The sequence below is a fragment of the Oratosquilla oratoria genome, chromosome 9 (assembly GCF_046742065.1).
Source record: "Oratosquilla oratoria isolate Oo_2021 chromosome 9, ASM4674206v1, whole genome shotgun sequence".
NCBI classification, from domain to species: Eukaryota; Metazoa; Arthropoda; class Malacostraca; order Stomatopoda; family Squillidae; genus Oratosquilla; species Oratosquilla oratoria.
Window position 1 is genome coordinate 78,773,703 of NC_134785.1, and position 18,688 is coordinate 78,792,390.

The following is an 18,688-nucleotide window of genomic DNA, read 5'->3' on the forward strand; positions in this document are numbered from 1 at the left end:
GGGTGCGCATTATAACCCGATGCGCATTTTAAGCCAGAAAATACGGTACACAATTTTGATATACGCGACGTCTCTAGGAACCTATATCTTGCGTAAATCGAGTTACCTGTACACACGAAAAGGGCTGCAGAGGTCCTTGTGAAAAGTTGTCTTGGGATCCTGAGGGAGTTGATAGATGACTTCGGTGTAAAGATGAGGGTGATGGAGGTGCCATCAGGCATGTAATTATAGGAAATCTTAATTCAAAAGAAAGAAGTCTTTAGACATATCTAAGGGATATCTAAGAAAGGCAGTTGAAGAAGGTACCAATAAATAGTCTGTTCGAGTGGGAAGAGCATTATCTGAATGCATTGATGGAGTGTCTTTGCCAAGCTCTTTGGGGGAAGAGTAGGTTTTGACATCAATTAGGACTGGGTGGTTGTTATGGACTGTGATTTACCAGTGTTTCTATCACTGAGGTCAACCTTGTGATGCCATCATATCTTATATATTTCATGTGTTGGTCTGGGTGATTGAGGTTTGGTTTTAGTTGAGATTTTATATTTTCCTTATGGAAGTTGTGCACCTTCCTTAACTTGTCACAATGTGTGAACCCCTGACCAACCTCACCTCCTGAAGGAGATGAGGATATTGATGGGATTACAGGGTTAGTAGCAGGGAGATGATTCTCTCCATCATTTACTCGTATTTTGCAGAATGACTTTGTGCAGTTTCCCATCATTGGTCTCTAAAGACCAATGATATTCGTAGACCAAACTCAAAGAATCCATTTCAATCCACAAAAACCTATATAAATATCTGGTTTATGTATTTATTTTTGTTAACTTTGTTAACACTTTCAGAGTTACTATATAAAGGATCTTTAATTGAAGTTGGCTGTCTAAACATCTCTTAATTATTGGCAACCTATATTTCACAATTATTACAGACAGGTTTATTAATGTTTGGTGTGCATTTTTTTCTTTAAAATCTTATCATTTACTGTTCACAATAAGTAATAATAATAAAACTAACAGTTATATCTATAACCACCTTATAATTCTAAAACCTGCTTGTGCAACCAGTTCTTCCAAAAAGTCAACTTTCTCAAAACCTGTTTGCTGTTGTTTTTTAGAAGATGTTTCTTTAGGTTTATACAATTTATGGGAAGAAAATAAATACTTCCAGTTATCCTTACATGCACTTTCCAATTCTTCTATATAAACCCTAATTCTTTCCATTCCTTTGAGGCAATACTCTTTATCTTGTTAAATGAATGAAAACATTATCAAATATGCAGGCAGAAGTCACATAAACAATACAGGACTTGTGCTTTGTTTACCAAATAGCAGCTTTCATTTTCAATCATCATTTCATATGAAATCTCACTGTAAATAATGAACTTTGTTTAACACAAGAATTTTTTCTTTACGAACAAGGTCAAGACCATTGTAACATACTCCACATTACCAAAAAATCTGGATGTATCCTGCAGCAAAGATATATGCCATACCAAAACTGTAACAATAAGTATATTATAAATATGAAAATATAGATGGATTCTGACAGTAGAAGTTCAGAAGATAGCATGTTCATCTAACAACTGAAACGGAATTAGTTATTAATTTTTCAGTAAATTTGTATGAAATACCTATGAAAATATATAAGAAACAATATTGAATAACTAGAATTAATATATACATAATATTTATAAATGTATATACATATATGTGTCAACAGGTGTGAAACTTATACATGGAAAGTTCATGTCTTCACAGAAGATGCAGCACATGAGTAATATGCAAGCCCCTATCTATTACAAAATTCTGGTTGCATTTTTTATATCTTTGAATCAAATAAGTTGAAAGTAGTTAAATATTGACTACATTTACATGTGCATACTGACATCCTGATGAAATAATAAATTTCACATAAGCATATGCAATTGTGAGTGAAAATCTGACCATGAAACATTGTAATAACTCCATCCTTGTGGTTCTTTTCCACAACCAGAGATTAAAGACATGAAAATAATACCAAGTTGCTATTCTTTTTGTTCATTTAGTAAGTGTCTGTAAAAACATGGCTGTAAAAACAGAGCCATAATTTTGCTATTACTGCAACATACAAGATATAACCAGAAATAAGATAAAAAATTAACCAAATATTGTGTTCTTACTAATTGTTACATCTGAGCAATATCTAAAACAGAATATTGTTCATAACTCAATAATAATAAATACCTTGAGTTTCACTGACTGGAAACATGGCCCCACAGTGGCTGGCAACAGTCTTCAGGTCTTCTCATAGATCTTTCTCAGAAGTAAATTTGGACTACTGTCTGTATTGTATAACTTAAGAAAGTTTATACGTCTCTAGCTTATAATAGCAGAAGAGCTGTCAACCAGTTGCTAGCTCACCTCACATGGAAAAGTGAAGGTAATACAGTTGATGCAGAGAGTGAGAGAACTTGAGTCAATTCCAGACAGAGAGCCAGGCTCTTAGGGATGCATTTCCAGATGCCGAGAGTTCTGAAGACGGGTGCCAAGGAAATGATTCTTCTTGACATCCATCTTGTAGGACCACCATTTGCAATTACCCATCATTGGTCCTTGGTCATACCTAGCACACATATATGGTATATACAGTGTATATATATATACATACAAGATTAGAATGTCAAAGTTTAATAATGCAAATAAAATTAGAATAATGTTACTTAAAATAACTGGACTAAGATAACTTTGTGTTACTGAACTGCCATCTTTTAGTCTTTATGACATAAGTGAGATTAATCACATTACCTATGCATTCTATACAAGCAAGTCATGTGTCAAGTTTAGCCGTCTCAGATACCTTCAACCAAATTCTTAAACTTGTACTCTCAAGCTTGCTTACTTTATAATACAAATGTATTAGGCAGTTGTGATACTGAATCACAATATCCTGAATACGAAGCTGTGGATTAATGTTGGAAATGCTCGTAATGCATTACTAACTCAATGGAGAATCTTCTGCTGTACTGAAAATGGAAATTGCCTTGAGTCACAAGATTCAATTACTTAATTTTTGTAAAATTAAGTTTGGTCATCAGCATAACTGGAAGTTAGGCCTTACTAAATACTGTGAATTTTCTTTGTTTCGCTTAGGATTTTTCAGTATTATTTGCAGAGACAGCCAGAAAACTGGGGAGGGAACTATGGCATTAATGCATGCTAAAATGTACTTCTAAATACATCCTTCTTCAACATTTATAAATATACATCCAAAAGGTGCTCATTTTCACTTTGGAGTAAAATTAATAGAATTAGACATTTTATTTTGGTTGATATGTTATGTTATACAATTCCTCATTCAGTTATGATTGTCAGTCAGTGCAAAATAATTAAGTGTTTTATCATATCTTTTCAGTTATAAGAAAGAAAACAATTTCAGAACTTCCCCATGTTTTTTCTTTTTTGTAGAAAGTGCAAAATCATACAAAATATAAAAAAAGTGAAGGTCCTCAGTGAACCTACTATCCCTAAAAGCACTGTCTGGCATTAAACTAATCATTTTAAAAATTGTAAGACAATCTTACAGGACCATCACAGTGGCAGACTGTACACAGTGGTCAACTGCATACAGCAAAGATGAAAATGTTTTGAAAGACAGCACTATCACTAAGAAATTTCTGATACCAATAAAATCTGTGCTAAAAACATAGATGAAATTCTCCATGACCATCAGGTGCTCAGTAAAGGTTAATGGTGTAGGAGATGGCACCTGTTGGACCCTCAACTGAAATTCCTGTGTAAAGAAGTTTATCCTGAGTTACCAGAGCTCTAGCAAGAGTACAGGGATGATTTTTTGGCAAGAAATCCTAAACAAAGAAGAAAAGAATGCCACACCTGATTTATACAGACAAAACTAAGATTTGAGATAGCCTAAAAATAGATGGGAAGCCAAAAAACACCTTAGTTTTCATTAAGGAATGTAAACAATTGAATGCATTTTTAAGCATGTCAAGGCATAATTGTTATTATGTACACACCAAGTTAACCAATAAAAAAAAAAAAAAAAAAAAAAAAAATGTATTCTTCATCATTATTGTAGCATAACAGAAATACTTCTTCCTGACAACAATGACCTAAATGAACACAGCTATAAGGGAACAATTATTTTGTAAAGTTGTGCAAAAACAATGTAGGCCTACATATTCAACTGGCTTCTGAAGTTAGCAATAGTTGATCAAGGAGATATGCCATAAGCTGACAGGTCTCCTGTGGACTGGTGAATACTGGCAACAAAGAATGCTCATCATAACAAAGTATATATGAATAAAAATGATACTGCATTAACTGGTGGTGCCAGGGGTGAAAGAAAGGAGTAGACTATGGAAGAAATTGGTGGATGGGGTAAATAAATTCATACTAACTTATGGTCAGGATGTTGAACAAGCACAAATATCCATAAGTGACAGTTAAGAGAACATATAGATTAAGGTAACAATCTGTTCCACGAGAGAAGTGCACTGGGGATGAACAAGCAGTAATACTGGGAAAGTGATGTGTAAGTTTTGCACATTTTAAGCAGGATTTTCCTCTTGTGCCACAGCCATCTTGCTTTGTAGGTAATGGATGATTGGATGGAGGGTTGTTGTTGTTGTTGTTGTTAAAAATGACACAAAAACCTTACCCAAAAGCAAGTGTTTCACTTCTACACATCTGGCAATCATAGAGATAAGTGCACATTTTGTTTCTACACCCTGGCACAGCTGGGGAGTGAAACAACAGAAATCCAAGTGCCCCGACTGAACTACAATGAGCAAAATCGTCATCATTACTGGCTCTTCCTCTAAAGATTTTTTAATATAACTTGCAGAAGCCACAGTGATCTCACTGAACAAGAGAGATAACTGATGGCAATCCATTTAACCCCTTTAACAGTGGCATATCTTGCACTACTGCTGTAGCTAAGGCAAGAAAATTTTATTCAAACAATGAATTGACTTGGGACTGATGAGTACTCAACGAGTTAAAAGCCCTTTTCAGTCCAGGGTTTACCTTTCAGCTGACAACTGCCCAGTACTTCCTGGAACAAAATCTATAAGGTATGACATCTTAATGAGGTAAATGACATCAACTGCCTCTTGTTGGCTCAATGCATCCTTACGACATTAAGAACAAAACTACTGTAGCTGTGCACATCAATTAAAGCTAAAATTTGCAATCCTATTAATGTAATAACTTTAATACCATCTGCTAGAACATATAACCTTAGAAGTCAATGGAATGAATATCATTAACTAAGCTATTACACTGCATCTTGAATTTGAAAAACAAAGAGAGCACATCACTTATACCTACATTTTTTTTTCTTCCATCACTTTGGATAAACAAAATGGGGGATCATGATGGTAAAGTGGACTAGGGTGCTAGCATATGGAGAGATGAAGCCTGAAGAAGGGTAGTTTGAACCCCACTACAGACCATGTACAACAGCTGTAAAGGCATACAGCTTTAAATCTCCATGCTCTGACAATGACATCAATACCTAGCCACCTCACAGAGCAGGTCACAGCTAGGGAAAAAAGTTCAGCTTCCTAGAAATGTCCTGGTACTACTGATAATGCTGAAGAGTACACTGCCCTAACATTGTCCTCTATGTGCTCTGCCAACCCTGCACCTCACACTTATAAACAATCACAGTTGCATGATACATATAAAATTAGAACTTTTCAATACATAGTATACTGTAATATGTTAGGCATCTGTTCTAATGTGTAACATACAGGAAACACATTTTGTCATTTGCCTCAAATTACACTTCTCATGCTACTCACTCTAAAATGAGCATATTTACTATTAAATTGACTTTTAATTGTCATAAAATCACTAAAGCTTGAGTAACTAATCTTAAGATATATATTCAAAGAAAGTTATATCATAACAACTTACTTTTTAAAAAAGTCCTCAGTAAATATTAAAACCCCCTACAAATTATGTGAATTTACTTTTCTAAAGAACCCCGAATACTTCTATAATTCCTCTACCTATTCATTCTCCTCACATCTTCACCATGAACATACAAAATTAGAAATACTGAAACCTGTTTTAAATATTTGAGCACACATTTGAGTTTTGTGACAAATATTTTATCTTGTATCAATAATATCAAGTTTGAGAGCATAAGAGTATATTTTTGTTCATGAGAGGGAGTTTTCCTCTGATTTGTCATGTTGTAAAAGCTTCCGACATACTTTTTTTTTAGGGACCCAACCCACAGAGTTAATGGTCCCTGATGTCATATTCAACATGATCATAAATTTCTTTCAAAATTGATTCAAGAAATAAGTGTCAACATGTTAAATTGAAAATTATAGGGAAGAATCCCTAACCAGAGGGTCTTTCCCATCTTGGTCCCTCCAATACTACACAGGGTCATGCCAAAAGCACCTGTAATTACAGCCAATACTAACCTCTCCACATAAATATTTGTTACACATCTACACATCACGTCCACTGGATATGTATTTTCATATGGCACAAATGCATGCAATTATTCTTTTGGTCCCATAAAAAGGTTGGGGAGTTTGCACAAGTTAACCATACCAATAAGGCATTTCATGTGAAGGTAAAGGATCTATGGCTTAAGAAAATATGATGCCTAGTTTTCATGTAAAGATCTGCACTTACGGGACCTGATGGATTGTGTTTTAATCAGATCCTTTCTAGCATTATATGAAGATACATTATAATTTATATCACAATTTAAGAACAAGAAACCCCCTCCATTCCAGTTGCACATTCATGAATATTTTTTCTTTTAGCATATCTAATCCTTCATACTATATGAAAAAGAAAGGAAACTGCCATACAAAAATTCTTCTTCTGGTATGCACTGCCAGGAAAGTCCAAAAACAAACTTAAGGAAATCGTAAACATCTGAGCCTGCACTGCTGTACTCAGTAACCTTTAAACCTTAAGTATTTAGCCCATGAACCACCTAAGGCAACGGCACCATCAGCAACACTTATCCATCTTTCCAGGTGTTCTTTAAGTCCTTTTTTCTTCGTTGTAACATTGCAGAATTTTCAGGCTCTCAACTGCTTCATTCGATATTCAATGTATAATTTCATATCATCATACCTGAAAAATTATAAAAAGGATGGGATTTTAGTATTACATCAATAGGGGGGGTGATTGGAGTGCACGCATCTTAGGCTAAGCTATTCTTAGCCTTCCTATAGCCTCTCCTCCTAACTGCTTGCATGCTACCTTCCCGTGGTCCCCCTGTCTATTACAGAAAGTATGTAAGCGACCGAGTGTCAGACGGTATAATCAGACCCCCCTGCTGCCTTGTAGGGTAGGCCTCTTTAGGTAAAGGCTAGAAGGAAAACTCCAAAATAAAACCATGCCAGTTGGTCTGGCTGGAAGGCGAGATCTGGTGGACTAGATTATCGGCAGACTGATGCAACTCCACACCACAGTCTTGCACATCACATCTATGTGCCACAGGAGGAAGGTGTAGAGCCAGAGTGTGTGGGCATCACTCTGGGAAAATGTTGTCCACCCTAAACAAAGTCATGCCAATGGCCTTTTCAGTCTAACTAATGTCTCTCTAACACCCTCCTTATTTCCTTTCTCTTCCTTTCCTCCTAACCCTACCTAAAAAGACCAGTGGCAATGGGACAAGGGTGGTGGGAGTATGCATGGTGTAGCTGGAAGCTCTTAGCCTGGACCTGCACACTGATGGCAGGCATGTGATGGCCACTTCTCCTGTGACTGTGACCACACAGGAACTCAGTCCTGCACCTGTGACTGAGCAGGCCTATTCAAGATTACAGCTGCTCACCCCAACTGGGGAAGGCCCTATAAAAAGTGGGCTAAACATCGGTGGTCACCCCATCCCAGTCATCAGGCAGCTGCACCCAATGAAGCACCATATATGCAGCCATGAAAGAAGGAATGATTATGGTAAATTGTACCTTAAAGTAGGTGAATAGAATGTGTGCACCCTTATGAATGCCGGAGACACAGACCACCCTGAAAGACGAACAGCCTTAGTCTCAAGAGAACTCACCAGATTCAACGTTGCTGTGGCTGCTCTCAGCGAGACTAGAATACCTGGCGAAGGGCAAATAACAGAAGTTGGGTCAGGAAAAGGAAAAACCCGGAAAACCACCACTCCCAGGGTGTTGGCTTTGCAGTTATGACCCAATTAGTGAAAGCCCATAACCTGACACCACATGCGATTAATGAAAGAATCACCTCACTAAGACTACCACTCCCGAAAAACCAATTCATCACACTAGTATCAGTATGAGCCCCAACACTAGATGCAGAAGATCATGTCAAAGGTGCCTTCTACCAACAGCTTGACACTGTCATATCCCAAATTACAGCTGGGGACCATCTCCTTCTCTTAGGGGATTTTAATGCCAGAGTGGGGCGAGAACATGAACTCTGGCATAACATAATCGGTAGGCAAGGCATGGGTAACTGCAAAGATAATGGCCTCCTCCTCCTTGGCCTCTGTGCTGAACAGGAACTGTTCATCACAAACAAGCAGTTCAGACTCCCGAATTGATTTAAAACCACCTGGAAACATCCTAGATCAAAACACTGGCATATCTTAGATTATGCCATTGTCAGACAACAACACAAAAATGAGGTTTTGATCATGAGAAGCATGCCTGGAGCCGATGACTGCTGGACAGACCACCGGCTGCTCATCACAAAATTAAAACTAACCATCTGAAGGAAGCCACATAACATCCAACAAAATGAAGCCAGAAGAAGACATGACACTGGTAAATTAAAAGATCCTGATATATCTCGAGCTTTCCAAGCAGCAATCCAGCAGAACCTACCAGCCAGAGAACCTTCAATCGACGCTAATGGACTAACAAATGAGATGCCATCAATGAAGCTGCTAGAACCGTAATTGGCTACCAGAGCAAACAGCACAAGGACTGGTTCGACGACAATGACGAAGATATTAAGTCCCTCATTAACGCCAAAAGGAAAGCCCACTTAGCCCTCAACTAAGACCCTAATTCCCAACCAAAGAAGGCTAGATATGCACAAGCAAAGTCACAGTGTCAAGCCAGGCTTCAGGAAATACAAAATGAGTGGTGGCAGCAAATGGTGCAAGACCTACGAGGTTATGCCGACAGCAGGAACCTTAAAAGCTTCTTTGTAGGCACAAAGAATTTTTTTTGGACCAAAGCACACTGCTGCAGGGACACTTCTGGCAGCTGACAACACTATCCTCACAGAAGACAATGAGATCCAGACCTGTTAGATAGAACATTTCAACACCCTCCGAAAAGTACCACAACATCCACCCCAACTATGGATGTCCCAACCACCATTTCAAGAATTCAATGCAGCATTAAAATAAAAGCGCCAAGGGAAGGCCACTGGACCAGACAACATTCCCACTGAACTTCTGACCCATGGAGGTTTAGTCCTGAAGATGCATCTTCATTCCCTCATGCTAAAAACATGGGAAGAAAAACAGGCCCCCAATGATTGGAAAGATGCACTCCTTGTCACCATCTTCAAAAAAGGAGATAGAAGAGAATGTGGGAATTATAGAGGGATATCCTTGCTATCAATTGCAGGGAAGGTTTTGGCAAGGATCCTACTAAATAATTACAAAACATAGCAGAAATAATCCTGCCAGAATCCCAGTGTGGTTTCCGCCCATCTATGGGAACCATAGACATGATTTTCTGTGCTCGCCAACTACAGGAAAAATCAAAAGAACTGCAAAAACCCATATTCCTAATTTTCTATGACCTCGAACAAGCATTTGACAGTGTACCAAGAACAACCATGTGGTCTGTCCTCAATCGCTTTGAAATCCCTGAGCCTTTTGTTGACATGAGCAAAGCCCTACATTATGGGATGACAGCTAAAGTAATCCACCAGAGTAGCCTGTCAGCCCTTTCCCAATCACATGTGGACTAAAACAAGGATGTGCAATGGCACTGACCCTTTTCTCTTTATACTTAGCTGCCATGCTATATGAAGTACCCCACAACAATCCAGAGGTTGCAATAAAATACAGATTAGATGGAGGAATTTTTAAACTAGGCAGACTCAAATCATGACATAACATCAACACCATCAATGTGACAGAACTACAATATGTGGATGATAACGCTGCCATAGCCCCCACCCAAGCAGGACTCCAAGAATCAGTGGATAATTTCCATGCTGCCTACACATGTTTTGGCCTAACAGTTACAAGGCCAAAACTAAGATATTGGCCCAACCAAGACCAGGGGAAAATCCACCAGCAACTAACATCACCATGGATGGAACCAGCATTGAATGTGTTGAACACTTCCCATACCTGGGAAGATTAAAACAGGTTACAAGCTGGCCACACTGCATATGGGAGACTATCCACCAGGGTGTTCAAGAACAAAGACCTAACCACCCATACAAAGGTGATGGTATAAGTATCTAACCTGTTATATGTATGTGAAACTTGGACCCTTTATAGTAGGGACCTCAAAAAACTGGAACAATTCTGCCAGAAAAAACTGAGAGCAATAATGAAAATCAAATGGAACGAATATGTGTCCAATACAGCAGTCCTTGAAAGAGCCAACGTCACCAGCATCGAGGCCATGATCATGAAACACTGCCTAAGATAGTCTGGCCATGTGGTGCATATGGAGGACACAAGACTACCAAAGAAAATTCTCTTCAGTGAGTTAAATACAGGTGATCGCCTTAGAGACCGCCCTATGCTCCGATTTAAAGACCAACTCAAGAAATCCCTCAATGAAGCTAACATAGACCCAAACACCTTCAAAGTTTCAGTGAATGACAAGAATGAGTGGAGAAGCAAAATTAAAGTGGGCATGGACCTCTTTGAAGAGAATAGAAGAGCCAACCTGGTAGCTAAACAACAGCAACGGTCCTGGAGCTGCAGCGTCTACGTCGTGGGACCAACCCCAAGAGTTGGGGGCCAAACAGCAGCAACCACCCCTAGCCATCAGCTCTATGCAGGTGGCACCGATCCCCAAGAGGAACGCCTGCCTTGGGGAGTACCACAATCCTTTTTCCCAACATGCAATGTTACGTTTTTTTCTGCACCGAGGGGTGATTTTCCGGCGATCACCCCTCTTCTTCTACTTTTAGCCGGAGATGTAGAGAGCAATCCTGGGCCCACCACAAAATACACATGCCCAACATGCTCTAAACCCATTACTTCGAGCAGACAGACAAAGGGCTCAGTTCAGTGCAATATGTGCAAAAACTGGGCCCACCTCACTTGTACAACACTTGCTGACACAAACCAATACACAAACACTTGGACATGTTCTACCTGCCCTCCAGTAACCCCACTCCCACCTCCCCAACCACAGCCAGCACCCTTACCCACTCCCAATTTCCCTTTGCCCTTATCCCCGATCAGTACTCCCCTTCCTTTGTCCCCGATCTCTCCTTTCCCCCCCTCTAACCCAGATCCTACACCTTCCCCATTACCACCCCAACCTCAACCCCAAACGGCAACATACAACACATACAAAACACACAACATCAACATATAACAACACAACATTGACGGTATTAACACAAAAAAACATGAACTTGAACACTTTCTTAAACAACACAACATACACATTGCGATTATACTAGAAACAAAACTAAGACACTCACACAAAACACCATCATTTCATAATTACACCACCATCAGACAAGACCGGACCGACGGCAATGGCGGAGGACTCATCACCCTGATCCATCACTCCATCTGTTTTGTGGACACAAGTGCCACAACCAAAATTCTCCTCCCAACCACAGATAACACAACAGAAATCCAATCCATTCGAATCTGCACAGGCAACAAATCAACACTGACAATAGTTAACATGTACATTCCCCCACAATCATCCCCCACAGTTCCAAACACCTTCAGGCCTCAACTTAGCCAACTAGCCTCAATCCCCAACCTGATCATGGGTGGAGACTTCAACGCCAAGTCGTCTGCCTGGTATGTCGACAACCCTGACACAGACAGAGGGCTTGATATACAGACTCAGTTTGACTCATTGACTATCATGAACAACACACATAATCATACACATATCCCACACCAAGCCCTCTACACTCCCTCCTCTCCTGATATCACCTTCTGCTCCCCCTGCCTAACCCCAACAACATCATGGAGAGTGGTCGGAGCCCTTGGCTCTGACCACCTTCCAATCATCATCACCACCAAAACAAGATGCACCCCAGTTGGCCACAGACACACATACACCAATTACAAGAGAGCTAACTGGGAAGCTTTTACTGAAGAGACAGAACAACATTTTGAAACACTTAACAGTACACCAATCACAAACATAAACAATGCTGTGCACACTTTTAATACAATCATACAAAACGCAGACAAGAGATACATCCCTAGAGGCAACAGAAAATCACACAACCCCAACTTCACACCAGAAATCCAAGACCTCATCACACAACGTGACACACTTAAACACGATACCCCCACACATATCCCTCAAAACATAGCAGACCAAATACAAACACTAAACACTGTGATTGCTAATAAAATACATGAACAAAAAACAAAATTGACAACTTTATCAATGCACTTGATCACAAAACAAACACCAGCAAATTGTACAAAACACTCAACAGCATTACACTATCCAACAGTAACACTACACGCTCTCACGCAGCAATAATCACAACAACAGATAATCTACCCTCAAACAGACAACAAGCAAACGCACTCATACGTCATTTTGCACAGACAAGCCATCTCACTTCTCACCCTGACGACCGACGCACTATTCGACGTAAGAAAGACTTCCCCACAGACTCAGACTATACACCCTTCATAGACAGTCAGACAAAACTCATAATACATAATCTCAAGCACTCATCTGCCTGTGACCCTGATAACATAAGCAACATCCACCTAAAACACATTGGACCACAAGGTATACACGCACTCACAAACATTGCAAACTACAGCTATTCACACCACACTATACCTGACATCTGGAAGCATGGTAAAATAATCACCATTCCAAAACCGAACAAAGACCCAACAATCCCAACATCGCACTGCCCAATCACACTTCTCTGCACCCCCTCTAAAGTCACTGAACGCCTAATACTTAAACTTGTCACACCACATATTCCCCTTGCTGACACACAACACGGTTTTAGGCCACTACACTCCACAAACACTCTTCTGATAAACCTCACACAAAGAATTTTAGATGGCATCAATTCAGATAGGCCCCACCCCAGAACACTTCTTATAACATTGGACATTAGTAAAGCTTTTGATGCTATCCCCCGCCACAACCTAACAAATAAAATATATAACACAGACATGCACAATAACACCAAAAGATGGCTGGCCAATTATCTGGCAGGTAGGAATGCTTACGTGTCATATAATGGCCAATCATCGCACATCAGAAACATTAAGAATGGAGTACCACAGGGTTCAGTTCTATCCCCCACACTATTTAATCTATACATGCATGACTTACCCATACCAGACAACTCAGAAATACAAATCTCTTCCTATGCAGACGACATAACAATCGCATGCACACATCGTAACACAAAGCTGCAGAAATAATCCAGCCATACCTTGATACACTCAACACATGGTTCATCACAAACAGACTCAAAATAGCTCCAACCAAATCTACAGCAACACTTCTCACCAACTGGACAAAAGAACATAAATACATACCTCATCTCTACATCAACAACACTCTAATACCACACACAAACACACCGAAAATTCTTGGTGTAACATACAATACATCCAAGTCTTTCAAACAACACATCACAAACATAAAAAGCAAATGCACACCTAGACTTAATGCACTTAAGTCAATCACTGGAATGACATTTGGACAAAACAAAGAAACTAATATAACAATATACAAAGAATGCATACGCTCAGTGTTGAATTATGTGAGTCCTGCATGGGCTCCTAATCTCAGTGAGACACACCACAACACCCTTCAAATCATACAAAACAAAGCCCTAAAAACAATTACAGGCTGCACAAATACAACACCAACAGACCATTTACACCATGAAACAAAAGTCCTCAAAGTCAAGGACCACCTCGACATGAGAGGCACACAAACACTTGCCGCAGCCACCACAAACACATCACACCCGCTACACTACATAGCAGAACACTCACACACACCAAGAAACATTAAAACAACACCCAAAGACCTTTATTACGCACAAATACTCTCCTCTCTTCCTCCACAACCACCAAATACCAGCCTCCGGAAACATATTCATAATCATATCACTCACCGCTCCATTAACACACTGAAAGACAACACACTGCTACATGCCAGACCCCCTGATATCCACCCTTCTGAATCCTCTCTCCCACGAAAGGGCAGAGTCCACTTGGCCAGACTGCGGTGCGGCCACCACCCAGCACTTCTAAGCTACCAGAAGAGGCTGGATGACTGCATTGTGAACAGCTGCCCAGGATGTAACACTTCACCCCATACCATACAACACATAATGGAAGACTGCATTATACACAATCATGCACGCAAACAACACAACATACACTCTATAAAGGATTTGTAGGAAAACCCAGTTTCGGCTGTAGCATTCCTTGGGGAGACGGGACTGCTCGGACAGACAGTCTAGGGAACGACAACAACAACAACAACAACAGCAACGGGCAGAAAGAACAAGTAAACCACAACCACCTCCCACGATTCAGTGCGATCAATGCCCTCGATTGTTCAGGGCACGAATTGGTCTTATGAGCCATGAGAAGGCTCACCACCCTAATAATAACTAACCTATTATGACCCCCTCCTCTATTCAACCTTCTATTGGGACTGGAAACTATGATACTCGCATACGAGTACATGCCAACGCCGACAATAGGGGACTCCACCCCATTTTCCCCATCTTCTCTATTTTCTGTACGAGGGGACAGGGGACTGGGGGCTCATTGATAAAGTGAAGTGGCCTGTTGTGAATGTACTGTGTCCTGCTGCATTGCTTCTGACATGGGCAGGAGTCAGGGATGACCCTTCATCCATGAGGAGCTAAGATAAAAAGGGAAACAAGGGTGGTGAATGGGAGTGGGTGTGTGGCTTTGACTTAGCTACCTCCCTTATATGTGGAAAGAAGCCCTTATTATATAGATAGAATAGATAGGTAAATTAAAAGGGAGACACAGGGAAATACATACATACATATACCAAGGCTTTTTCCCCCTTACAAGGGAGGTAGCCAAAAAGGAAAAGGCATAAAACCATTCCCACCCATTCCATCCCTGAAAACACTCCACACCCCTCCACCCTCCCTCCCATCTTAGCACCTCCTAGATGACGGGTCATCCCTGCACCCTGTCCACTGCCCTGGGTCAGAAGCAGTGTCACAAGACACAGCACATCCACAGCAAGGCCGCTTCATTAAATCGGCGACCCCCCCTCTCCATCCCCCCATATAAAGGAGAGGACGGGGAGAAATCCCTTCGGGCTGCGTCAAAATTTTGCTCACACACACTACCTCGCCACCCATTCCCCCGTCCATTCCACTTCATGCATCACAACATTTTCCATATACAACCATTCTCAATTCACCCGTCTTCTGTCCTCTCCCGTCCTTCCTCAACAGACATTCCCCTCTTCCCCAAAGCCCCCTTCACCCCATCCATCCACCTCATCCTAGGACGTCCCCTCATGTTCACACTCCCTCCACATCTGCCTTCCATACCTCCTTTACTAGTCTTTCTTCACTCATTCTTTCCATGTGTCCAAACCATCCTAATACTCTTTCATTAACCCTATCTCCCAACTCCCTTTCCACCCCTGTTCTCCTCCTCACCTCCTCATTTCTCACTCTATCCAGCCTAGTAACCCCTATCATACTTCTCAGACACCTCATCTCAAACACATTCAAACTCCTTCTCTCTTCTTCTCTTATGTTCCATGTTTCTGCTCCATACAGTGCTGTTGGCACAATCACTCCTTCATACAGTCTCCTCTTAGCATCCATTCCCAAATTTCTATTCCTCATTACACTTTTTAATCCACCAAGGCATTTACTCACTTCTCTCAATCTACATTCTACCTCCACCTTTACTCCACCTTTTCCTGCCACATTTGCACCCAAGTATCTAAAACTATCCACTTCCTCCAGTTGCTCTCCCTTAATGCTCACTTCCAGATTACTGCCACTTTCACCCCTTGTACATCTCATCACCTTACTTTTACCCACATTTATCTTCAGCTTTCTTCTATCACACACTCTCCCAAACTCTGTCACCAACTTCCTCAATCCCTCCTCCAATCCTGCCACAAGCACAGTGTCGTCTGCAAACAACAGCTGGCTCACCTCCCACTTTTCTCCATTTTCTTTAACTATCTCCAATCCCTGACCCACTACCCTTGCATTTACCTCTCGCACTACCCCATCCATGTATAAGTTGAACAGCCAGGGTGACATAACGCATCCTTGACGAAGTCCCACCTTTACCTCAAACCACTCACTCTCTCCATTTCTAATCCTGACACAAGCTCTACTACACTCATAAAAACTCTTGACAGCTCCCAGAAGCTTTCCTCCTATCCCGTATATCCGCATAACCTCCCACAGTGCCTTTCTGTCTACCCTGTCGTAAGCCTTTTCCAGATCCATAAAGGCCCAAAAAACATCCTTCCCCTTTCCTATAGCTTTCTCACATATTTGTCTTACCACAAAGATCTGATCTACACAACCTCTACCTGTCCTAAATCCACACTGTTCCTCACCAATTACTCCCTCTGTTCCTCTACTAATCCTCTCAATCAAGATCCTCCCATAAGCCTTCCCAACTACACTTAACAAGCTAATCCCTCTGAAACTACTATATTCACACTTGTTCCCCTTTCCCTTGTAAAGTGGAACTATACAAGCATTCCTCCAGTCCTCCGGCACTCTACCTTCTCTCCAGCAAACATTAAATAACCTCACCAACCAGTCCACCATCACTGTACATACATACACATATACATACCATAAGGTCTTTCCCCCTTATAAGGAGTTGGGCAAGTCAAAGCATATACATATACCAAAGGCATTTTTCCTCCTTATAAGTGAGGTAACCAAAAAACAAAGGTATAAAACCACTCCCACCCATTCCATCTCTATCACACTCCACTACACTCCACCCTCTTCCCTCTCTCTATCTTGGTACTTCCTGGATGACAGGTCATCCCTACATCTCACCCACTGTCCAGTGTCAGAAGCAGTGTTGCAAGACACAGCACATCCACAGCAAGGCCATTTCATTATATTAGCGACCCCCTCCTCTCTGTCCCCTCATGCAGAAAAGGAGATGGGGAGAAATCCCTTTGGGCTGCATCAATTTATTTTTCACACATACTCCCTCACCTCCCATCCCCCACCCATTCCCCCTCACGCATCACAACATCATCCATATAAAGCCATTCTCCATTCACCCGTCTTCTGTCCTCTCCTGTCCTTCCTCAACAGACATTTCCCTCTTTCCCAAAGCCCCTTTTATCCCATCCATCCACATCATCCTAGGTTTCCCCTCATGTTCACTCCTTCCACACCTCTTTTATTAGTCTTTCTTCACTCATTCTTTCCATGTGTCCAAACCATCCTAATACTTTTTCATCCACCCTATCTCCCAACTCCTTTTCCACCCCTGTTCTCCTCCTCATCTCATTTCTCACTCTGTCCAGCCTAGTAACCCCTACCATACTTCTCAGACACCTCATCTTAAACACATTCAAACTCCTTCTCTCTTCCTCTCTTATGTTCCATGTTTCTGCCCCATACAGTGCTGTTGGCACAATCACTCCTTCATACAATCTCCTCTTAGCATCCATTCCCAAATGTCTATTTCTCATTACCCTTTTTAATCCACCAAGGCATTTACTCGCTTCTCTCAATCTACATTCTACCTTGACTCCTCCCTTTCTTGCCACATTCACACCCAAGTATCTAAAACTATCCACTTCCTCCAGTCTCTCTCCCTTAACCTCTTCAGTACGGACCTTAAATCTCGCGGGCAGCAGTCGCTGCCAGCTGTACAATGTGTCGTAATAATACTCGCATCATAAAATATAGTCACCGCTTATATCGATCGTTCTCTCTTTCACCCGTGAATTTTGATAACCATAGAAAATGTGATTAAAGACAGTTTAGAGAGTATGTCATTACGCAGGGGCAACTACAATAAATATAATCAAGACGCCGATATGGCAGCCTCGTGTATCCACTTGCTCCTCATGCCGCCAACGTATGTGGCACCGTATGGAAGGGGTTAATACTCACTTACAGTCTGCTGCCACTTTCACCCCTTGTACATCTCATCACCTTACTTTTACCCACATTTATCTTCAACTTCCTTCTCCCACATACTTTCCCAAACTCTGTCACTAACTTTCTCAATCCCTCCTCTGATCCTGCTACAAGCGCAGTGTCATCTGCAAACAACAGCTGGCTTATCTCCCACTTTTCTCCATTTTCTTTAACCATTTCCAATCCCTGACTCACTAGCCTTGCATTTACCTCTCACACCACCCCATCCATGTATAAATTGAACAGCCAGGGCGACATAACACATCCCTGTCGAAGTCCCACCTTTACCTCAAACCACTCATTCTCTCCATTTCTAATCCTGACACATGCCCTACTACTCTCGTAAAAACTCTTGA

General features: G+C 41.0%; 1 protein-coding gene across 3 annotated transcripts in view; it reads right to left on the reverse strand.

Moving 5' to 3' along the window:
- Window positions 1-891: 891 nt before the first annotated feature.
- Rassf (Ras association family member) overlaps window positions 892-18,688 on the reverse strand; it is a 79,009-nt gene continuing 61,212 nt past the window's right edge. For all 3 annotated transcript variants that reach the window (XM_076191045.1, XM_076191046.1, XM_076191047.1), the window contains exon 11: window positions 892-7,109. In XM_076191045.1, coding sequence (XP_076047160.1) covers window positions 7,055-7,109 — 55 coding nt within the window. In that variant the 3' untranslated portion in view covers window positions 892-7,054. The remainder of the gene's footprint in view (window positions 7,110-18,688) is intronic.